The sequence below is a fragment of the Monodelphis domestica genome, chromosome 2 (genome assembly GCF_027887165.1).
Source record: "Monodelphis domestica isolate mMonDom1 chromosome 2, mMonDom1.pri, whole genome shotgun sequence".
NCBI lineage: Eukaryota > Metazoa > Chordata > Mammalia > Didelphimorphia > Didelphidae > Monodelphis > Monodelphis domestica.
The window spans coordinates 269,776,527-269,800,866 of NC_077228.1; the positions used below are offsets into that span (position 1 = coordinate 269,776,527).

At 45.1% G+C, this 24,340-nt stretch overlaps 2 protein-coding genes across 4 annotated transcripts; both read left to right on the forward strand.

The window, feature by feature from the left end:
* Positions 1-9,469: 9,469 nt before the first annotated feature.
* KIFC1 (kinesin family member C1) lies at positions 9,470-17,552 on the forward strand. 2 transcript variants are annotated; one of them, XM_007483681.3, is made up of 11 exons: positions 9,470-9,667; positions 13,528-13,662; positions 13,799-13,898; positions 14,148-14,201; positions 14,447-14,494; positions 14,706-15,121; positions 15,396-16,163; positions 16,356-16,646; positions 16,741-16,814; positions 16,984-17,059; positions 17,356-17,552. In XM_007483681.3, the coding sequence occupies exons 1-11, from the start codon at positions 9,572-9,574 to the stop codon at positions 17,398-17,400; spliced, it is 2,103 nt and encodes a 700-aa protein (XP_007483743.1). In that variant the 5' UTR covers positions 9,470-9,571; the 3' UTR covers positions 17,401-17,552. The 2 variants fall into 2 exon arrangements, with proteins under 2 accessions (XP_007483743.1, XP_007483744.1); XM_007483682.3 differs by lacking the exon at positions 9,470-9,667 and adding an exon at positions 9,689-9,907.
* An 800-nt stretch (positions 17,553-18,352) lies between these two features.
* Positions 18,353-24,262, forward strand: PHF1 (PHD finger protein 1). Of its 2 annotated transcripts, none has more exons than XM_056818041.1 (15): positions 18,353-18,968; positions 19,802-19,975; positions 20,105-20,186; positions 20,303-20,398; positions 20,595-20,698; positions 20,823-20,971; positions 21,138-21,233; positions 21,414-21,482; positions 21,768-21,891; positions 21,979-22,046; positions 22,235-22,339; positions 22,448-22,640; positions 22,988-23,082; positions 23,317-23,394; positions 23,610-24,262. In XM_056818041.1, exons 2-15 carry the CDS (start codon positions 19,817-19,819, stop codon positions 23,893-23,895), a joined length of 1,704 nt encoding a protein of 567 aa, XP_056674019.1. In that variant the 5' UTR covers positions 18,353-18,968; positions 19,802-19,816; the 3' UTR covers positions 23,896-24,262. The 2 variants fall into 2 exon arrangements, with proteins under 2 accessions (XP_056674019.1, XP_056674018.1); XM_056818040.1 differs by having other exon boundaries at positions 18,369-18,968; positions 23,314-23,394.
* The last annotated feature ends 78 nt before the right edge of the window (positions 24,263-24,340 follow it).

Genomic DNA, 24,340 nt, shown 5'->3' on the forward strand with positions numbered 1-24,340 from the left:
GCTGCATGTACAGAAAAGCGGAATCTGAGTGAGAGCCTCAAGTAGGTGGAGAGCTCCTTTAAATAAAATTTGTGATCTCACACTCAGGCAGATTAGAGAGAATTCTGGGAGCTAGAAGGACTTCTGGGGATTGACATCTAGGGTTCAAATCCCCATTTTTACAGTTTTCTGGGGTTTTTTTTTGCTTGGAGTTCCCTCATCCTTCTCTGTTCAGTTTGCTCTTTGTTAATTGCCTGTATAGAAACTGTCGATTGTAGTTTCTTTTTTTCTTTTTCTGTTGTTTGCTCATATTTACCCCTTCTTTACTACCTCCTATTGCCTGAGCTCTTGTTCCTCTCTTTTTTTTTTTGTGGTTTTGGGCTTTTCAGTCAACCTTCACCCTTGGAGTTTTGTCAGTAAATCTCTCAGTGCCATCTGTGGGGGAGGGGTGTTGGAGCTTGAGCTTCTCTGTCCTCTGGAGGCTTTGATGGGATTAAGTCTGGTTGGGTTTCTGGATGTGCCCTGGGGTCAAAACCTTGGGAAGGGGGGGGGACAACATGAAGTGTCTCCCCTGCTGCAACTATGCCTCCTGCTTTGTGCTCTGTATTTCTCCTCTATCTGCTCCCCCACTGCCTGTGTTGGATACTCTGAGCCTGGCACAGCTTTGCCCACAAGGTGTTCCCTCCAGACCAGCACCTTTGCCCACCCAGAGGTGCCAGCTGCTGCTGGAGGCTTAGTGCTGTAGGTAGGGGAGGGGTCCCGGGACCTTCCTTCTTCCTTCCCCTTAAACCAGAGTGTTCTCAAATTCCGACTTTTGGGGGTGTTCCTTTTATGTTGAGTCCAGCAGGAGGGTTCTTTGGCTCTGTCTTGTTGTTAGGTTTGATTTTCATTCCCCTAGGAGCATTTATTTGCAATCGGTAAGGAAGGGTTTTCAGAGGTCTGAACATTTGCTGCCTCTACGCCGCCATCTTGACTCTGCCTCGAAAAAGTACCCATATAAACAGGAGATAAATCATGTATGTTTTTTTTTCTGGATTTCTACTTCCACAGTTCTTTCTTTAGATATGGATAGTGTTCTTTCTCATAAGTCCCTTAAGCGTTGTCTGGATCATTGCATTGCTGCTAGTAGCAAAAGTCAACTACATTTGAATGTCCCATAATGTTTCAGTTACTATGTACAATGTTCTCCTGATTCTGCTTATTTCACTTCATATCAGTTTATGGAGGTTTTTCCAATTCATATAGAAATCAAGCAGTTCATCATTCCTTTCAGCATTGCATCACCAGCATATACCACAATTTTTCAGTCATTTCCCATTTGAGGGACATCCCCTCATTTTCCAATTTTTAAAAAAAGTTTATTTATTAATTAATTAATTTAGAATATTTTCCCATGGTTACATGAATCATGTTCTTTTCCTCCCCTTCCCCTAAGCCCTTCCCATAGCTGATATACATTCCACTGGGTTTTACATGTATCATTGATCAAGACCTATTTCTATATTATTAATATTTGCACTAGGGTGATCATTTAGAGTCTACATCCCCAATTGACCCATGTGATCAAGCAGTTGTTTTCTGTATTTCTACTCCCACAGTTCTTTCTCTGGATGTGGATAATGTTCTTCCTCATAAGTCCCTCAGAATTGTCCTGGATCATTGCGTTGCTGCTAGTAGAGAAGTCCATTACATTTGATTGTACCACAGTATATCAGTCTTTGTGTACAAGGTTCTGCTCCTTTCACTCTGCATCAATTCCTGAAGGTCATTCCAGTTCACATGTAATTCCTCCAGTTCATTATTCCTTTGAGCACAATAGTATTCCATCACTAACATATACCATAATTTGTTCAGTCATTCCTCAATTGAAGGGCATCCTTTCATTTCCCAATTTTTTGCCACCAGAAAAAGCACTCATCCTCCATTTTTTAAGAGGGAAATGACATCATAGGTTGATGTCTCGACTTGTTCATGAATTGTATTTAAGTGAGACAGAGTAGCCCAATGTCATCAACTTTGCTCTATTCCAGAGACACTGAAGACCAATGGTAAGACAGAAGTCAAGAGGACTGGTGATGGTCACAGATGCAGTAGATGGCTTTGGTGTCTCCCATGTCTGACCAAGCTCTAAATGCTCTATGGGGCCTGCATCAGTTATTTTAATGGTCTTTAGAACAAATTCTTATCATCCACTCATTCTGCCCATTCTTCGGGCACAACTAAAATGATTCAAGAACAACTACTAAAGAATGGGAGGGAAAAAAGTGAAAAGATCCTCTTGTCCATACATGAGTTCCTCTCTCTTTTCTAAGCCAAAATTGGGGCAAGGCTCAGAGGTAGAGAACACACATGTGGGCAGGGTATGGATCATTGAAGGGCTTCCTAGCAGACGTTTGTTGTTCAGTTATATCCAACTCATGATCCCTTTTGGGGTTTTCTTAGCAAAAATACTGGAATGGTTGTCTATTTCCTTCTCCAGCTCATTTTACAGATGAGGAAACTGAGGCAAAGTGACTTTAGGTTAAGTGACTTGCCCAGAGTCACACAGCCAGGAAGTGTCAGAGGATAGATTTGAATTCAGGAAGGTGTCTCTCTGATTCCACTGCAGTATCTAGCCACCCCTCTAGTGGAGGTTAGATGTATTTAAAGATGTTGAAGAGTTGTAGGGTCCAGTTTGACCAAATCCAACTTCTCAGTTCCCTTCCAGTCCCAAAATTCTATGTTTTATAGAGCATTTTACTGTTACAAAGCCCTTCACACACATTATTTCATGGAATCCTCCTCATACCTCTTTGAAACAGCCAGGATAGCTGTTCTAATCCAATAGGATAGGGTAAGGGACTTGTCCAAAGTCACATAGCTAGATAAAGTACTAGGAATAGAATTAGAACCTAGGGCTTCTGAGGAGGTCTTGTGCTCTTTTCTTTATGCCACAGCTGCTTCTCATTTTTATTATGCTCTCTCCAACATATGAATTAATGAATGCAAAAATGTAAAAGAATTCAGAAAAAAATTAAGTAGAACATGAATGTCAAGGTAAATATAAACTTCTGGAGGAAAGAGATCCTGCCTTTTTATACTTCCTTACTTACATCTCCCACACAATGCTTTATATATGGTCAAAATTATTAAACAGTTTTTTAAACCTTACTTTATGATGTAGAATTAATAATAAGGTCAGTTTTAAGGCAGAATAGTAAGGGTTAAACAATTGGGTATTTGCACAGGGTCACATAGCTAGGATATGTCTGAGGCCAGTTTTGAACCCAGGGCCTCCTGTCTGCAGGTCTGGTTCTCTATCTACTCTATCTGTTCCATTAAACAAATTTTAAGATCTTACTGTGTATAAATATGAGACAGTTAGGTTGGTTCAGTGGATAAGTACTGGACCTGGAGTCAAAGAAAACCTGAATTCTAATCTGGCCTTAGACAATTATTAGTTGTGTGATCCTGGGCAAGTAACTTAACCTCTGTTTACCTTAATCCATTTGGGAAGGAAATGGCAATGCCTTATAATCTTATTTAATTTAATTAAAATTTTTTTTTATTTTATTTAATTGATTAAGAAAAATTTTCCATGGTTACATGATTTATGTCCTTTCTCTCCCTTCCTCCCACCACTCTCCTGTAGCTAAATAGCAATTCCACTGGGTTTTACATGTGACATTGATCAAGACCTATTTCCATATTATTGATATTTGCACTTGGGTGATCGTTTAGAATCTACATCCCCAATCATATCCCCATTGAACCATGTGATCAGGTAGTTGTTTTTCTTCTGTGTTTCTATTCCCACAGTTCTTTCTCTGGATTGGATATCATTCTTCTCAAAAGTCCCTCAGAATTGTCCTGGATCATTGCATTACTGCTAGTAGAGAAGTCCATTACATTCAATTGTATCACAGTGTATCAGTCTCTGTGTATAATTTTCTCCTGGCTCTGTTCCTTTCACTCTACATCAATTCTTGGAGGTCATTCCAGTTCACATAGAATTCCTCCAGTTCATTATTCCTTATAGCACAATAGTATTCCATAACCAACAGATACCACAATTTGTTTAGCGATTCCTCAATTGAAGGGCATCCCCTTGTTTTCCAATTTTTTTGCCACTACAAAGAGTGCTGCTATAAATATTTTTATACTTTTTCCTTATTATCTCTTTGGGGTATGAACCTAGCAGTGGTATGGCTGGATCAAAGGGCAGACAGTCTTTTAAAGTCCTTTCGGCATAGTTTCAAATTGCCATCCAGAACAGTTGAATGAATTCACAATTCCACCAGCAATGCATTAATGTCCCTATTTTGCCACATCTCCTCCAATATTTTTTACTTTTCTTTGCTGTCATGGTAGTTACTCTGCTAAGTGTGAAGTGGTACCTCAGAGTTGTTTTGATTTGCATTTCTCTAATTATAAGAGATTTAGAACACTTTTCATGTGCTTATTGATAGTTTTGATTTCTTTATCTGAAAATTGCTTATTCATGTCCCTTGCCCACTTATTAATTGAGGAATGGCTTGATTTTTTGTACAATTGATTTAGCTCCTTATATATTTTAGTAATTAGACCTTTGTCAGAGGTTTTTGTTATAAAGATTTTTTCCCAATTTGTTGCTTCTCTTTTAATTTTGGTTGCACTGGTTTTGTTTGTACAACCCCTTTTTAATTTAATGTAATCAAAATTATTTATTTTACATTTTGTAATTTTTTTCTAACTCTTGTTTGGTCTTGAAATCTTTCCTTTCCCAAAGATTTGACAGGTATACTATTCTGTGTTCACCTAATTTACTTAGAGTAATAAATGACAAGTCACTTTGGGATCCTTGCCAAGAAAGCCCTATGGGCAATATGGTTCATGGGTCACAAAGAGTTGGACTAAACTGAACAATAACATGTATAAATATGGTCCTAGCCTAGGGATGGAGGTAGTATTGTGAAGGAAGAGCACATAGATAAATAAAGCCAGACTCCTCCCAAGGGGAAGTAGGAGAACTTAATAAGTGTTTGAATAAATAAAGGAATTTTTAATAGCAGTTTTAGACCTTTTATTTTATTATATATATATATATATACATATATACTACATATAATATATATGTATATATATGTATATATATACATATATATATATATACAAATACAACCTTATTAAACTTGTGAGGTGAGGGGCAGGGAGGAAAGCACATTATAGGAATGAGTTTTAAGAGTAAAGCTCAGAACTGGTGTCAGAAAAGGAATAATAAAACAACTATTGATTTCTCTGAGTTTTTCATTAGTTAAGAAGGGGGGAAGGCTGATATTCTTTCTTCTCTGGGCATTCCTTCTAGTCCTTTCCTCTCAGTAGGGGAGATAAAATAGTTGCTCACAAATATTTTATTTTCATTATTTATTTATTACAAATATTTATTTTCATTCATCAGGTGAGGATGGAGGTGAATAATTTGAAGGGATGAGTTAGATGTCTGAGACCCAAGACATCTATATGGTGAAGCCTTCCCTTTCTCCCATCTTTTGCCTCTGTCTGTCACCTGTACTCCTAGAGGCAGCCTAGTGATCTCTGTAATAGAGCTAATTGACCTCCTTTCCCCATCCCCAACAGGTCATATCCCACTGGAGCATTTCCAGAGCTGAACTGTGCTGAGCTCTCCTAGTATATATAGTGACATATATGGTTTAGCATTGAAGAATTTGTGCTTTGGAATTATGAAGCAATTCTCTTAATGGTGCCTTGGTTCTTGCCTTTCTCCTTCTGACCTGACAGAACAATCAGGTTGGCCACTGAGCCAGGAAAAGCTTCCCATTCAGTAGACTTTAAAGAGAAAGACAGCTTTGGTTCTTGATGGTCTTCTTCCTCTCTGTAGCTTAGGATTCTCTTCAACTGTTCAGGGAGAGAAGGGGACTTCTTCTCTCTGTTCCTCTGGCAGAGAACAGTTTGACTGGGGGAAGGGGTGCACTTGTGCTGAGATTTAAGGGTAGTTAGATAGACCCTTGTCCCAAAGGGTTAAAGGAAGAAGTCAACCCATAATAACAAAAGGACTTTGAATAAGGGGCTTGGGGTAGACCCAGGCAGAGTCAAGTGATAAAATGCTATTCTAATATGATAGCTACAGTATTCACTCCTGTTGTTGTTGAGTCATTTCTGTCATGTTCAACTCTACATGACCCCATTTGGGGTTTTCTTGGTAAAGATCATAGATTGATTTCCCATTTCCTTCTCCAGCTCATTTTACAGATGAGGAAAGTGAGGCAAATAGGGTGAAGTGTCTTGCCCAGGGTGATACAGCTCATAAGTGAGATCAAATTTGAACCCAGCACCTTCTGTCTCCAGGTCTGGCCTTCTATTCACTGTGCCAACTGTGTGCTACTTGAGAGTCAGGCTTTCAAAGTGTTGGCTGTATCTTTTCTTTCTTTCTCTGAGCATAGGTGACCAAACAGTGATTTTGAGATGAGAGTTCCTGTTTTGGTGGCAAACTCATGAGTTTGAGATGTTGGAAGTTCCCAAGTCCTTTAACTGGTATAGGGAGATATTCTGATGACTTATAGGAAGATAAGCCCAAACCAGGAGAGGCTCCTCATTAATCCCATTACATCCATAAGGCCCTAGGTCTCCATGCCAGGTAGAGACACCCTCAGCAAATTGGAATGCAAGAAAGCAGGAGACATCAAGATTTCCTTTAGCATCCTTAGTTTAAGCACATCAATTTCAGTGTAGGCTTAGATGCTGGAGGCAGCAGAATATACTGGAAAGGAACACTGGAAGGGCAATCAGGGAAAATGGGCTCTGGTCTCATTTATTCAACTAAGAGAAATAACTAGAAATATTTTTATCTGGTAAATATATAATAATTATATCTACTATAATGTAATTGTAAATTATATCATAATATGTAATTATATCTTAATATGTATAATTATTTAAATATATATAGTAAACCTTAAAATTTCTTAGACTTATGAATGTTGGAAATTTCACCATTGGGAAATTTCATACTTGGAAAAAATTTCCTACTGATAGTAAGAACTCTATTGGAATGTGAAACCCCTTGGCATGGGAGGATCCTTCTCCTCCCTACTTAAGACTACTTTAGGACAGAAACCTTTTGCTAAACAATGGAAAGGGCTTTGACCTATGCTTAAGCATAGAACAGGAAGTTCTTTGAGTCATGATTGATTTTAGAATTGATACAATAGAGATACTTGGAATGACAGAACCAGGTCTTGGAAAATACAATCTCCATCCTACTTAGAATAACAGGATTTAGGAAGGGCTGCAGCAAGATCAAGATTTAATTATTTGAGAATATGACCTTCAACAGACATGTGCAAAGCCACAGACCTCTGGGTGGTCCTGGGTTAAACTAGAGCCACCATTGGCACAGGGGAGACATGGACAGTGATTGGTAGATGTGAGAACTGAGGGGAGGGAACTTAGATGGTTTCCTTAAAGAGAGCGAGGTCTGAGGAGAGAAGGAGGAGGTTTTGCTCTGAGTGAGGTGGCTCTGAAGGAGGACTGAGGAGGTTGCTCTGTGGGAGGACCAGGAGAGAAGGCTGGCTCTGAAGGAGGAGAATTCTCTGGAAACATTTCTTGAAAGGAGGCCCTCTTGAAGATGGAACCTGAGGTTGGCATGAGAAGCCTTACCTAGAGAGATCTTGGATGAGTGATAAAACCAACTGACTGATTTATTCCTTCTAATTCCTTTCTTACTTTCTCTCCTTTTCTATTGATTAATCAGTATATTATAAATTAAATTTCTCTATAAAACCCAGTTGGCTTGGACATATTCATAAATTGGGAATATATTCCCTGGCGACCATCTTATATTTATATAAAACCAAGACACAGTAGAAAACATATTTCAGCGGTCATAATTGATATATATATTTCCCTTGCTCCCAAACATTTTAATTATCACTATATATATATATACATATATATATATATATATATTTGAGATGGCATGGCCATGGCAGTATAGAGGACAGTTTGCTTATACTGAGATTTAAGGATAGTTAGACTCTTGCCCCAAAGGGTTAAGGGAGGAAGTTAACCCACAGCATCAAAATGACTTTGAGTAACGGGTTTGGGGATAAGATTAGGGCAGTTGAGCCCTGTGATAGAATGGATAGACTAGTGGTAAAGGACTACAACATTAGGTTTTCAGACTATATTACTTTGGGAACCTATGAATGTGCTAGAGTCAGTCAGCTCATAGTGATGGATGGGAGAGAGCCTATTGTTAAATTCATAGGGTGAGTATTTGAACCCTAGAAATCAGCCAAGGCTACAAGTCAGGGCTTGACTTACTGTCTTGTGATTGTCTAGATTTAAGAAAGTGATGAAGTATATGCTAATGCTGCAGATTAAATTTAAATGTATGTCATACAGATTTTTCCCTTCTGGAAAACATTAAACAATTAACAGAACACCCTTGATAGATTTTAACCCCATATTCACCACATTGAGTACTCTGGGGAAAAGGATCTGGTGGGTAGCCCTTGAGGTCTACCTAACTAGCTGTGTGACCTTAGGAAATCCAACAAACATTTATTAAATTAAATAGTAGTCTATGTGCCAGGCACTTACTTCTCTCTTGGTCTGGGGTTTTCTTCTCTCCAAAAAGGGGCAGCCAGGGTGGCAATGGATAGAACGCTGGACTTGGGAGTTAGGACAACCTTATTTCAAAAACAGTCTCAGATGCTTGCTGTGTGACTCCAGACAAGTCATTTAACCTGTTTGCCTCAGTTTATGATTGGCCGCGGGCTGCTGGTAGGGTTTGGTTGGCCGTAGAGATGAAGATTTGAATTTAAAAGGAACAGGTCGGGGCGAGGTTCACTAGCTGTGCTGGAGGCTGGGACCTGGGAACTTAATATTGTGCGGTATAGAGTGTGTATTTTTGGAAAGGTGGAGGGTATGATAATAAGAACACCAACCTCCCAGGATTGTTGTGAGAACAAAACGGATACTAGTTGTAAAGCGCTTAGTATAGTGCCTAGACCATCGGGAACCGCTCAAACAGCCGCTGAGACAGTGACGTCACAACACCCACACCTTATCAAATCTAGTTGGTTTGATTTAGGGAAGAAGCTTTAAGGTAACGTCTCGCTATCCAAATTCGGGGTTCTGATAGACCAGAATTCAAGTTCGGCTTCGGCCTGACCCTACGACCTTGGACAAGTCACTGCCTTTTTCGGAACTCGTAGGTAGCTCTGTGATGACGCGCTGCACCGCGGAAGTCCGTTAGTAAGGGGAGCTCCTTGTGTTCGTGAATGATGAATCCGCTCGACAGGGATCATAAAGCTAATACTTTTTATTGTTTCTGATCTCAGAACAGTGAGGTCACCTCTCCCCACCCCACTAACGGGGCGGGTAAAGTGAGGAGGGCAACCTTCTAAGTCCGCCCTATTCCGCCATTGGCCGGCCAGCAGTTTTCCTAGGTCTGCGCATGCACTTAGCAGCCCGAGGTGGTGGTGGGGTGTGGGGAAGGGACTGTGGGCGGGAGGAAGAGAGACTGAGACCGAGAGTGAGGAGGGGTGGTTCCTAACGGAAAGGCCCCGGGGAAAGCCGAGGAGACGCGTTCACGTGGGCCGAAGGAGGCATGTCCTTTAACGCCTGGGGAGGGGGAAATGGCCCGGGATTTGCTACGATTGGTCCAGAAGTGGAGGCGAAATTTATGATTGGCCGTGGACTGCTGGTAGGGTTTGGTTGGCTGTAGAGTCGCAGATTTGAATTTAAAAGGGACAGGTCGGGGCGAGGGTCTCTGGTGGCGCTGGAGGCTGGGACCTGGTGGCGGAATATTGAGGGGTTTAGAGTGTGTATTTTGGGGAAGGTGGAGGTGATTTCCGCCACACCCCGCCCCTGCGCGGTCCGCCCCGCCTTCCCTCCTGTACCTTTCCCTCTCTCGCGCTGGAACCTGACAGAACCTGAGAAGAAGGTAAGTGGGCCGGGGTTGCTCGCGACCCTCGCCCCGGGGCGGCGGGAGGTGATGTGTGTATGTGTTCACTTGGGCCTTGTGGACGCAGTCGCGCTGGCTGTCCCGGTTTTGCTCGGGGCAAAATAGCCTCATCCTTTCTCAAATTTTTATTACTCCCTCCCCCCCGCCCAGATATTCAAAGATTCTGTGGCTGTCGGCTAGGGGCCCTGCCTGGCCCTGGGGTGGGTGTCGGGGGTTGGTCTTCTGGGGTGTGGGTACGTCAGCAGAAATTGCAAGCTGGCCATTGCAAACTCCTCTCCCCCGCGTGTGTACGTGTACACATATGTACACATAAACTTCTTTTCCTTGGTCGAAAGAGATCATTTCCACTCTCCAGCTCCCATTTAGGGGATGCCAGGGATTTCAGATTTTACTTATCATTTGGGGAAAGAGTGCTGAAACTTGGGGAAGAGTGCTGAAACTAGAATTGAAGAAAAAAAAATTTTTTTTTAAATTTGGGGAGCTAGAGTGGTTTTGTATCCTCAGCCTTGAGCACAGTGCTGGCACATAGTAGTTGCTTAATAAATACTTGCTGACTTGACAATCCAGTGTCTTGCTTTTCTTCTACCCGTGGGTGACTTCTGGGCCTCCCTGTCCTCTGCTGTCAATAGAGGGGGTTGGACTAGATCGCCTTCAGAATTCTTTCAGGCTAGATCAAAGGTTGTACTTTGATGGCACCTCATCCAAAAACTGAATCTCAGATTTAGAATTGGATGAGACTTCAGTTTTTCTAGTCACTTCATTTTATAAATGAGAAAATAGTGGTTAAGTGACTGACCTGAGATGACAGTAGCAGACATCAAGGATGGGATATGAACCCTGCTTCAAAGCGCTCTCCTAGAGTTCCTCACATGTATGTTAACATATGAGGTTAACATGAGGATATATATGACAGTAGGACATATATTCCAGTTTCTAACGTGTGTAATTAATTTCTGTATCTTAGAACTCCAATTCCCAGCATCCCATGTTCCTTCTCACGTTAGGTGCTGATGTCAGCAAATGCAGTGAGAAGGAACATGGAATGCTGGGAATTGGAGTTCTAGGATATAGAAATTAATTAAACAAATTAGATCAAGACCACGTGTTCTAATTATAATACACTTGGGGTCATTTGTGTTATGGAGACGAGGGGTGATACTTGATCCAATCAAAGGTGTCTAATTTTCCATCCATTGGAGAAATCCTTAAAATGGTCCAATTTGTCCAATGGTCCAACTATACTGCCGATTTCATTGTTAAGACAGCCCCAATTGTTCCTAATTTAAGCTGAAGATCATCTCTTTGTAATTTTTGCAGAGAATTTCTTCTTCTAGACTAGCCTTTTATATATTTGGAAAACTATCATATCTCCCCATCACCTCTTCTATAGGCAAAACACATCAAATTATTTCAGCTGAAACTCATGTAATACAATTTCTAGATGTAAGCTCTGGTTCCGTTCCTAGTTCTTAACAATAGCCTTAACAAGCAACAAGTAGTATATGAACTATCTGGAAGAGGCCCTCTGAAATGTAAAGGAAAAGTACTCTATGCAGGGTTTCTTAAAGATCCTTAAGATAAATGGAATTGGGGGCCATGTCCCCAAACTTAAACGAGGGAAGAATAACTTTTGAACTTCTATGATAACAGTATCATTTATAATATAGCACTTCATCATCTCCAAAGTATACATGCAAAGAGAAGAGTTATTAAATAAAACTGTTACAGTTCAGTTTACATTAGGGCTGTATTGAAATCTTCCTTTTGCACAGTCTTGCTGACCAATGGAAAAGGTTTTAGATCCAGAAGCAAACTGCATAGTTCAGAGAGGACAATTATGTTTGGGTTACAAATTTATTCCAGATAAACTTTGCTTAAAGAATGAGATGTTGCTTGTGTTAATATTTTTGAGTAGATTGCTTGTCCCTTTTTAATAGCATGGGGGAATAGGATGATATATTCTTCTTGTCCTGTGGTTTTTTCCCAACCAGTGATCTCTGAGCACTGAATCAAGAAAGGGGCCTTGGAGGAAGACAGGAGGGCAATCAAATGAGTTATTTGTAAATCACTTAGTACAGTGCCTGCAACACAGTATGCACTTAATTAATGCTTGTTTCCCTCTCTTCCATTCTTACCACTAACCAACCTAATCTAGCACCTTCATTTTATTCCTGAACTATTAATGTTGGTTTGTAACAATCCTCTTTCCCTATTTATTCATTATGCTGTTAAATTAAGCTTCCTAATATATTCTTTTGTAAGTGACACTCCCATTTATCTACAGGCTAAAATTCCAATCTCTTTAGTTGCTTATTCAGTGCTTTCTATATAATCTGGTTTCTACCTGCCTTGGGGTTTTAGTAGGTTACCAGTTCAATGGCATTTACTGTGTAATGTTGCAGGAGAAATAATACTAATGGGAATTTAATCTGCATTAGTAGATATACAACATTAAGTACAAGTGAATTAATTTTAAGGGATATCAAAGGTCATTTCATGCAGTCTACACCTAAATGTCTGCTCCAAGAACCCTAATGAAGGGAAATCTGCCATCCAAGGCAGCCCATTTTAATTAAGAGTTGTTAGGAAGTTTGCCTTATATCAAGCATGAATCTACCTCTGTGCTTTTAGCAATTGCTTCTACACATGTACTCTGCCCTAATTAGAATATATTTAGAGTTTTTTGTTTAGTAAGGGGTGCTATCTTTGGGGTCTTTGGTGAACTCAGGTCTGTCCAGAGTAGGGCAACCAGGATGGCAAAAATATTGGAGATCATTCCATATAATGATTAGTCAAAAGAAACAAAAATATTTTGCTTGGAGAAAGAAAAGACTTGAGGATTGACATGAAAGCTGACTTTATTTAATAATCACTTAGTGCAATGTGAAGGACTATCACACGGAAGAGAGATACAACTTTTTTTTAATCCCAGAGGGCAAAAATAAGAATAGTAGGTAAATGTTACAGAAGAAAACTCATTTTGGTTCATCATTTCAAAGGAAAAGCTTTCTTAACATTTAGGACTTTCAAAAAGTAGAACAAGAGGTAGTTTCTCTCCATCCATCCCGTCACTTGAAATGACTGAGTGGAGGACTTCTTCCTAGAGATGTTGTAAAGGGGATCCCTGTTCAGGTATAGGTTGGTCTACGTGACCTTGAACCCCCTAGCTTTGGAGATTCTGCTTTTATCATACCTGGATAATCTTATTTTATAACAGTACCTTACATCTCTGTTCCATCCAAAATGTTTTATTCATTATTTTCCCTGTATGATGTTTATTTTTTAAATAATATTTTCCCAATTCCCTGTAAAAACAATTAACATTTTTTTTTAAATGTTGACTTCCAAATTCTCTCCCTCCCCCAACTCCTCCCTGAGATGGCAAGCAATTTGATATAGGTTGTGTATATGCAATTCTGCAAAACATTTCCTTATTAGTTATGTTGTGAAAGAAAACAAAACAAAAAATAGATCATTTGCTGCTGATAACAAAAGAGGTGTAGAGAGGCAGTCAAGAGATAAAATTTGTGTGTGTGGTGGGATTGGGTGGGGGAGTTGGGGAGGTCAATGAGGTCTGAATGGCTTCCTGTTTCCTTCAGAAGTTATCTCGGATGGAGAAGGACAATATGGAATTGAAGATGCCCCCAGACAAGGCCTCATCTTCACAATTGCCTGTCCTAGGCCTTAGTGCAAAGAGAGGATTAGATAAAGAGAATGTTCCTGAGCCCAAAAAGGTGAGAATGGCCTATAGATATTAGGGAGTCTGGGTAGGGAGAAGGGGAAGCTTGGTTAGTTGGGAAGTGGGGGGTGCCTAAAAAGGTGGTGGGTGGGAAGAGGCTCTCTTGTAAATTAACCTTTCTCCTTCCTCAGAAGCGGGCTCGAGGTCCTGGAACTGCAGCAACCATTGCCATCTCTCATCCCAGGGTCCCTACTATGGCTACTATGCCCAGGGTTAAAAAACAGGAAGCAGGTAAATAAATATTTGTAAGTTTGACAGATGATAAAGAAATCCAAAGTTTTCCTCTATTTCATATGTTTTGTGGCCAAAGTGATTCTGTCTTAAATCAGGATGTGCAATAGATGAATGGATCTGAAGGGAATGGGTACATTATCTCTTCAGAACTTGAGATCAGCCCTAGGTTGGCTCCTATATTCTTCTTCAACAGTGTATACTGCCCTGAGGATGCCCTCTATCATCCTCTTCCTTATCTCCTCACAGCTCAAAAAGCTACCCTGAAATCAGGACCTTGGCATACTACAGCTGCCAACACAGGTGAGTAGGCATCACCAGCTACATACATCTGGAGGAGATGAGCATAAGTTCAAAAGGGAAGAATTCTGGAGGTATATGGTCTTCTATGAATCTGGGCATGATCTCATCTCTGTAGCTTACAATTTAGGTGAACTTAGGCAAGTTACTTAAACCTCTAGACCTTAGTTTTCTCTGTAAAATGAGGGAGTCAGTTACTAACAGCTCTAAATTCTGTGATCCTTGTAGTATCTTTTATCTCTGCACAGGCATAAAGAGTAGGAAGCCAATTTCTGCTGTCTCTGCACCAAAACCTGGTAGGTGACTAATCCCTCGGTTTAGGGAATAGTACTCACTTGTAGAGGGTATAATGGATGTATTAATTGTCTACAAAAATTCTTTTAGCCCATTACCATGTGAGGTAAGAAGAAGGGAAAGGGAGGTGGTGGTATTTGTTATTGAAAAGAGAAGAGAAAGGAGCTAGAGTTTGTTACTGACTTTACTCCTTGTTCTCATTCCTGGTATTAGCAGTGGACCCTACAACCACAAGGAAGGGACCTAGCAAGCGTCCAGCCTGGGATGTGAAGGGACAGCTGTGTGACTTACGTAAGGAATTCAGTGCCTGCCAAGAACAGACTGAGGTTCTAACCAGGGAAAATCGGGAACTGAGGAATCAGCTTGGGGAGGCTGAACAACATACCAAAACTCTGAATGCTGAAAATAAGGCACTGAAGGCTGAGAACAAGGCATTGAGTGGGGAGTTGTCTGAGGTTCAGGTCCAGGCTAAGCAAGACCAGCTGGAGTTGGTGAAGCTGGGTGCCCGGGTCCTGGAGTTAGAGGAACTTTTGCATAATCAAGAGGGTCTCATTCAGTCACTGCAAGAGGAGCAATTAAGGTTGCAGGCGGAACGAAGGGATCTGGTGATCCAGCTAGAGGTACAGACGGTAAGTGACAGCATCTTTCAATATGTATTCACATACAGTTCTTGACCCTCCTCCTGGGATGTTTGGCTTCTTCCCTTTACTTATGGCTTGGAGGGTCCCTTCCCCTCTCAGGTTTTCCCCATAGCCTTCATCTGAGCTCAGAGCCCTTCTCCTTAGTTTTGACCCTGCATCTTGTGAGGCATTTCTGTATATAATTTTCCTTACATGCAGTTTCTTTTTTATTTTGATTTCATTTTTTTTCCCTTTTCTCTCTTTCCTCTCTGACACATGACAGACACAACTCCAAGAGTCAACGGCAGCCCTGGCCAAGAGTCAGGCAGAGATTATAACACAGGCAGCCTTGCTGGCCGAGAGGACAGAACATCTGCATGGGCTTGAGATGGAGCGGCGATACCTGCACAACCAGCTGCAAGAGCTCAAGGGTAACATCCGAGTCTTTTGCCGTGTCCGTCCTGCCCTACCTGGAGAGCTTGAACCACCTTCTGGTCTCATTGTCTTTCCTCCTGGGCCTAATGGGGCCTCAGACCCTCCCACCCGACTCAGTCTTACTCGGCCATCTGATGATCGGTGTAGCATCATAGGAGGGTTGCCAGGTCCTCCTGTCCGCTATGACTTCTCCTTTGACCGGGTGTTCCTACCAGGGAGCAGGCAGAATGAGGTGTTTGAGGAAGTTTCCCTGCTTGTGCAGTCGGCCTTGGATGGCTACCCTGTGTGCATCTTTGCCTATGGCCAGACAGGAAGTGGCAAGACATTCACAATGGAAGGAGGACCAGGGGGAGACCCTCAAGTTGAGGGATTGATCCCACGAGCTGTAAGACATCTGTTTTCAGTAGCCAAGAAGCTGCAGGGCCAAGGCTGGAGCTACACCTTTGTGGCTAGCTATGTGGAGATCTACAACGAAACCATCAGAGACCTGTTGGCCAGTGTGGGTGGGGCCCGAAAGTGCCAGGGGGGCGAGTGTGAGATTCGACTGGCCGGCCCTGGGAGTAAGGAGCTCATTGTTACCAATGCTCGATATGTTCCTGTTACCTGCGAAGAGGAGGTAGAGAATTGAGGGAGACAGATAATATTGAGGGATGAGGAGACTGGGAAGTGGGGAGATGCAGCATGTGGTGGGAGGGGAGGAATATGGGAAGATTTGAGCCTGTGGGGAATTGTCAGATTAGGTGCAAAAGTATACATGTGTATTCATTGAGAAGAGGCTAACAGTCACAATCTTACTCTTACAATTCAGGTGGAGTCCCTGCTCCATCTGGCTCGTCAGAATCGGGCAGTGGCTCGAACCACACAAAATGAACAGTCATCACGAAGTCACAGTGTGTTCCAGCTGCAGATTTCAGGAAAACACATGGGGCAGAACTTACACTGTGCAGCCCCTCTCAGCCTGGTAGACCTAGCTGGAAGTGAAAGACTGGACCCTGGCTTGTCTGCTGGCCCTGCAGAGCGGGAACGACTGAAAGAGACACAGGCCATTAACAGTAGCCTCTCTACTCTGGGCCTTGTCATTATGGCCCTGAGCAATAAGGTAGGGAGAAAGATCAAAGAAGGCTGAGCCATTTGTTCTGAAATTTTAAAATACTGACTTGTCCCTTTTTTATGTCCCCCCTTCCACAACCCAGGAGCCACATGTACCATACCGGAACAGCAAGCTCACATACCTGCTGCAGAATTCTCTGGGGGGCAGTGCCAAAATGTGAGTTGGTCTGGGGAATAGTGGGAATAGCACCTGATAGAAGAGGTTGTTAAATGGATGGAGGGGCCTTGGGGACTGATTATAAGCAACACTAACCAGTGAACAAAGGAGGGATAAAATAAATATTTTGGGAATGTTGCCCTTGTGCTGAGCCCCATCTCTCACTTAGGCTTATGTTTGTGAATATCTCCCCTTTGGAAGAAAACTTCTCAGAGTCCCTCAACTCACTTCGATTTGCTTCTAAGGTATGTATAGCTACTCTTGCAGCCTAGGCTAGAACTCGTGAATTGTTTGGTTTTGACTGCTGTCATATCTCCCTGGCTCCACTGTCCCTTTTGTCTGGGTTGCCCAACAGGACTCAACATATAGCTGTCCTCTTTCGTAGGCTTATGGTGTCTGGATGCCTTGGCCTAACCCAGTCTTGGGCCCTTGCTTTCATATTTCTCTTGAAGGAGTAGCTCTAGAACTAGAAAGGCTGTATATGCATCCCAAAGGAGTCATTCTAGTACTTACACAGGCAACTCTTCTTTTTCCCTTTTAGGTAAACCAGTGTATTATTGGCACTGCTCGATCCAACAAGAAATAGAGGGGCCAGTCTTTGTGAGCTCTCTGTATGTGGTTTTTATGTATGTGTAAATTCAAGGTGGGATATGTAAGGAATTAAGAGTGACAACTGGGTTTCTACAACTAGTTTTATAAACGGATAAATAACAAAATAAAGATATGCTGTCAGAGGAATTGTATGTTAGTTTATATGTTCACCTTTTGTTGAATGCCCTCCCCCTTATTCCTTAAGAACTAGGTATGGGATGTTTTAAGTAGGTATGTATTTGGAAATGAAGGAAATATAGAAAACAAAGCAAAGATCCCTCTGGAAATGGTTCTCCTCCACTCCTTTCTCAGGAAGTTTTGTTTTTGTTTTCTGGAAAGTTGGAGTGAGGGGTGCAGAGGTGTGTGGACAGGAATTCCATTTACAGGGCCTTCGGTGATTCGGAGCTAGGGATGCTGGTGGAGGAGCTTGGAGAGATGCTCTAAGCTCTCATTCCGCCCAGCGAACCTTTCCAAACAATACTAATTAAAAAGCTTTCTGTCTGAACCAGCGGAAGCTTCGGTGGGCGCATTCTGGGATGGGACGCTTCGCCCCGCCCCGCCCCGCCCCGCCGCAGGCCCCGAGGATGAGAATGACCGCGCTAGCGAGCTCCAGCCAGCGAGCTCACAGCCCCATTCAAACGGCCCGGGTCCCGCCTTGTTTCCTTTTCATTGGCTCCTTTCGTCTGCGTTAACGCCTCCGCCCCCGGCAATTGTCCGACAGCTCCCCATCCGCTCTCCGCGCTCCTTCCTAGCTTCTTCGCCCTGCCCGCCCTCCCTGGCCTAAGGAAGCCGAAGGGGAAAGCGCGAGCCCAACGGCCCCGCCCCAGCGGGGGGGGGAACCGAAAGGGGAGGGGTGGGGTTCCAACCCCGCAGGTGCCGAGTGCTAGGCAGTAGAGGAGAGGTGGAGAAGGGGGCGTGATTGCGCATGCGCCTGGGGAGGCCGGCGGGCAAAAGCGGAGGGTGGCAGGGGGCGGGGTTCGGGGTGATTATAAGAGGAGGGTGGGGCAGGGGTTTTGCGGGGTGGCCCGAAGGTACGGGCATGGCCTGGTGGGGACCGAACCGGGGCAGTTTGGGATTGTGGCGCGAGGCGCTGAGGCCGCGACGGGGGCGGGGTCAGGGCGGGAGCCGAGCTGGGATTCCCTGCCGCCGGGGGCGGGTCGGGGCCACTCCGAGGGATTCCCCGTCGGCTTCGGCGCTCGGGTCCCGGGAGGAGAGCGCGCACCCAGCCCCACCCCACCCCGCGTGGCTCGCCCGGCAGGCGTAGGGGGTGGGGTGAGGTGGTTCCCGCCCCCCAGCTCCTCCCTCCCTTCCAGGCCTCTCCCCCCCCATCCGTCCCTCCCCTCCCTCCTTCCCTCCCTCCCTCCTGCTGCTGCTGCCGCCGCTGCCGCCGCCGCCGCCGCCGCTGCTTTGGCTGCTGCGTCATACGCCCCAGAACAGCCGGGACGGAGGGGCTGGGCCTGGGGACCCCCTCAGCCTCTATCTGCCCCCTCCCCCGGACGCCCGGACACCTCGGCCTCCCCAGGCTCCCCCTCCCCAGCTCCCCGGCGGCCGCAGCTGTCACCGGTAAGGAGGAGGTGGGGAGGGGGGGGGCGGAGGAGGAAAAGGGAGGGGGAGTCTAGGCTAGGGGACCCCTCCCCTCCAGGGGAGAGACGTTGGCGTTTGGTGGGGGGAAGGGGGTCCCCTTGGTCCCGTCCCCACCCCCTTGTCTCCTTCATCCAGCCTCTCCAATCACATGCATGGGCCCCCTTGTCTGAAGGGGGCTGTCTCATGTCACCTCCAGGTTTGCCCCATATCGGGGAGTAGAGATTGGGACTGGGACACGCCCCCCTCCCTCTGTACACAGGGAAGTTATCTACCCCCACCCCACCCCACCTTCATCCTGACCCTGATTAGAGACCCTCACATTTGGAGGGGACTCAGAATTTTTCAGAATGGATTGGAGGGTGTCCCATTACTGAGAGAATCTCCCTGCCCCCCCCCCCCCCAAATAAAGCAGGTCCCCTGAACTCTTGACATCTCTGGACAGGGAGATTCCAAGACTAAGATAGCCAGGATGTGGGGGTGGGACTAGGACCTGAGGAGAGGCCTCCAATCCATCAATCTTAAAATCCTTGAACCAAGAAAAACTCCATTGGGAGAACCTTTCCCTGGGGGAATTTTCACGGTGGGAGATGAGATAATCAGGTGTCTATCCCTTCTCCCTAGAATCCCAAGTCCTGTGGGGAAGTGGGGAGGGGAACTGAAAGAAGAAAGTAGCAGGTTTGGGACCTGTCAAACTGGGAGACAGCAAGTAGAAGACTGAAACCTTGAACACTTGAGTCCTCCTGGCAGAACAAGTCAGCAAGGAGAGGGGAATGCTGTTGAGGGTGGTAACTCTTTCCCCCTTGTCCTGGCAGGCTCCCCAGGATGCAATGGCGCAGCCCTCCCGGCTGAGCCGCTCTGCTGCCCCCCAACCCTGGGAGCCCACTCCCCCAGCCCCTTCCCCAGGTACCCGACCCCGACTTTGGGAGGGGCAAGATGTTCTGGCCAGATGGACTGATGGACTGCTTTACCTAGGAACTATCAAGAAGGTGAGACTTAAACCTGACTTCAACCCCACTTTTCTCCTGCAACATTAACTTTAGCATTCTCTTTTTATCTTCTTGACTTAGCTCAACTCTGTCCTTTTCTCAGCATTCACCCCCTTTTCTCTCTCCTAGGTGGATAGTACTCGGGAAGTCTGTCTAGTCCAATTTGAAGATGATTCCCAGTTTCTGGTTCTATGGAAAGACATTAGCCCTGGTGAGAAGCAAAGGATTTTGGTCCCTAAAAGGAAGTAGGGACTAAGGGACCAGAAGCTTGGATCTTAAGCATAATGAGGTCAGAAACTCAAGAGTCCTTAACTCTGTATTTCATAGCTGCCCTTCCTGGAGAAGAACTCCTGTGCTGTGTTTGTCGATCTGAGTCTGTGGTTCCTGGGAACCGGCTGATCAGCTGTGAGAAATGTCGACATGGTAAAAGAATGGCGTTGTACCTGGCTCATCCTACTGGAGTACCATACTTCCACAGTTTATTTCTATGATTTCCTTTCCATATATTTCCCTTCTTTCCCCTTTTTATATCCCTAAACTCCTAAATCTCTTTCTTCTAGTCATATTTCCCAGTTCTTTACCCATAGCCATCTATGATTCCTCTTTTCTCATCCCTCAGCATATCATCAGGATTGCCACATTCCAAGAGCCCCAGCCCCTGGAGAAGGAGATGGCCCATCCCCTTGGGTCTGCAGGCAATGCGTCTTTGCAATGGCCACCAAGGTATAGGGATCACTCCTCCTCTCAGTGATAAATGCCACTAACCCCTCTTTGTACACTGACTTCCCACCCCAAGCCATGACTCTTTCATCACCACCAAACTGTCTCAACATGTCTGTCCCTGCAGAGGGGAGGTGCCCTGAAGAAGGGTCCTTATGCACGGGCAATGCTGGGGATGAAGTTGTCTTTGCCATATGGGCTGAAGGGACTGGACTGGGATGCAGGACACCTGAGCAACCGGCAGCAGAGCTACTGTTACTGCGGGGGTCCCGGGGAGTGAGTCATGGAAAGGAGGGAAGGAATGGGAAGGGTATGGGGGGGGGGTGATACTAGTAAGTCAAGGTAGATACTAGGGAGAGATTTGTAGTAATGCAAGTGATGGCAGACATTGGGGTCAGAGAGGCATAAGCAGTTGTAGGCCTCATTTGGTATTCTTTCTCAGGTGGAATCTCAAGATGCTACAGTGTCGGAGCTGTCTGCAGTGGTTTCATGAGGCCTGCACTCAGTGTCTGAGCAAACCCCTCCTGTATGGGGACAGGTGGGCTACAGGGCCCAGAGAGGAGGGGGACAGGTGGGCTGCAGAGTGCAGAGGGGGAAAGGAGGCTAATTTTCAGTCTCTACAATCCGGGCTCCATCTTTTCTTCCCCACTTCCAGCCCCTTGTCTTTTTGGGTTTCCACATCTCTTACTACACTATGTTATCCACTGCTCACTTCCAGGTTCTATGAGTTTGAATGCTGTGTCTGCAGAGGGGGGCCTGAAAGTGTCAAGAGACTTCAGCTTCGATGGTGAGCTAGACCAGGGGGATTCTCTGAGCCTCCTTGTCATTATTAGCCCCCATCTCAACAGATTCATTAAGTGACTCCTGTGGCCCAGGCTCTGACCTAGGGCTGGGGGGATGCAGAGTCCCTGCCCTCAAGGAATTCACAAGTCTAATGGGGGAGGAAAGATGCAGATGACCATGGATGAATTGGCTGGTGGCAGGATAAATTGGAGATAATCTCAAAAGGAGGCAGTAGCATTAAGACTTTTGTCCCTCACACCCACGTAACCTCAACCCTATATTTCTCTAGGGTGGATGTTGCACATCTTGTCCTATATCACCTCAGTGTTTGCTGTAAGAAGAAATATTTTGACTTTGACCGAGAGATCCTGCCATTCACTTCAGAGAACTGGGACAGCTTACTCCTGGGGGAGGTAAGGGGGTGTTATTCGAATGGGACATGGGGGAAGAAATACGGAGAGAGGGCTCATTACATTTTAACTTGCTGCTCTCTCCTCCAGCTCTCAGACACCCCTAAGGGAGAACGCTCCTCCCAACTTCTCTCTGCTCTCAATAGTCACAAGGACCGGTGAGTGATAGTAGGGTGAGGTAGGGTAGTGTACCTGGGAATGTCAAAGAGAAGTTTGAAGGAGAAGGGACAGAGGTATGGGGTATTAAGAGACTCAGGAGAAATTTAGCTACAAATGGGGAGAAGCTACTTCTCTGAATGGGGCAATGGTCTTTTCTGTCTCACTGCTATTTCCCCTCCACCCCTAGGTTCATCTCTGGGAAAGAGATAAAGAAAAGGAAATGTTTGTTTGGGCTCCATGCTCGGACTCCTCCCCCTGTGGAACCCCCCACTGGAGATGGAGCGCACACCAGGTCACTGGCCCAGGGGGGGTGGGGAGCATTTTCTGGGATCTATCTGGGGAAGGTATGCCTCTGGGGGAGTTTAGGAGGGGGCTGGGGGGGTAAGGAGGCCTCTTACAGCTTCCCTTCAGGGCAGGGCCCGGGGGTGGGGGTCTCACGCCCCCTGGGGAAGCGTCGGCGACTGGAGACAGAGCCTCGGAAGAAGAAACCACCGAAGGGGAAGGAAGAAGAGCTGGGGCATCCCCAGGAGGGTCGGGATCGTCCAGAGCCCAGGGAGCAGAGGGAGCGGGCACGTCTTCGGAGGGCGCTGCAGGTAAAGGGGATGAGGGACACTAGAAAGCAGTCAGGGAAGAGGTAGAAAGTAAGAGTACTCTAGACTTGGGGTTAGGCTTTGAACCTGGATTCAAACAATGCTTCTGAAAACTTGCTAAGTAGGTATGTGACCACTTTACTTCTGTGACCTTCAGTGTCCTTTTCTGCTAAATGAGGATAATAGCTGCAGCATCTCCACAATTAGGGTTACTGTGAGACTTAAATGAGATTTATAAAAAGTACTTTAAAATGATATGCCAAAATATGGATGTTATTGCTATGATAGTTGGTCGTGGTGTGAGGGTTTCAGTACCCTTCTAATAGTTCTTCTACCCCACCAACTTCCAGGCTTCAGTGTCTCCACCTCCCCCCAGCCCTAACCAGAGCTACCAGGGCAGCAGTGGCTACAATTTCCGGCCCACGGATGCCCGCTGCCTGCCCAGGTGAGTCTTCCCTCCTCCCCAGTTACAACTTCCTGGAACTTTATCCAAGCACATATACCATTCCCATCACCCCATAGACAGTAGTCCAGGTGAGACTTTTAGCAACTTCCACACCTATCCATATTGGTCGGGGGGGGAGGGCAGTGTTTGGGATATACTCTTTGAATTTTTATTGTTATGGGGAGGTGGGTCCCATCCTACCCAAGTGACCCCACCCCCAAACAACTCCAGCAGCCCCATCCGGATGTTCGCCTCCTTCCACCCCTCGGCCAGCACTGCAGGAACCCCTGGGGATGGAGACCCCCCAGACAGGTGAGAATTCTCCCCATCCTATGTGCTTGCGATTTCCCTTTTCCTCAAATTCTCTGGTGTCTTCCCTTTTCTCTTCCTGTATACTTTAATCCCTGAAAAAAAATCTATATTTCTCTCTACATATACCTGATTCCAATAGTTTTTCTCTTTAACAAAAACCATTTTTTTATCTTTGAAGTAGGATAAATCTCTTTTCACCCTTTCTTTTCCTGTAGGTCACCCCTGGACCTTCAAATTGCTGGTTTCCCTTCAGATTCCCCAAGGAGTGCCCCCCATTCATCATCTTCATCCCCAGGCCCTTCCCCTGTTCCCTCCAGAAGATCAGCTCCCCAGGGTCCTTCTCCTTTATGTCGTGGCTTATCTCCTGGAGCTGGTGTGGGAACCCGGGTAGGGGCTGGATACCTGTCCCGAGGAGACCCTGTCCGTGTACTGGCTCGGAGGGTTCGACCTGATGGCTCTGTGCAGTACCTTGTGGAATGGGGTGGGGGAGGCATATTCTAAGAGGAGGAGCTGATTGTTCCTCCTCTCCCTAGCCCTTTTTCACATAAATACAACAGGCACTTTCACACCCTGACTTCTGATCTCACCTGCAGCTGGGATGTACCTGGGAGGGGGGGGGGGGGGGTCTGGGGTGGGGGTCCCTCCCTTACCACCCAGGCCAGTCAGGTGGGGAGAGGCCCCTTTCTTCCTCAACTACCCCTCCATGATTCCTGACCCTACAGCCTTTTCCCATTTCCCCTGATATTTTGTTACAGCTTTTTTTATATTTTTAAAAGTTATTTAATCCCCTTGGGGGAGGGAGGGGAATAAACAAGGGGATCCTGGGCTCTGTATGGTTGGAAATAAAGATAAATATACCCTTCAGAAACTTGAATTATCTTGATAAAGAGGAAAATGGGAATGGGGGTTGGGGCTTCACTGAATACCCATAGCAAAAAATACATGG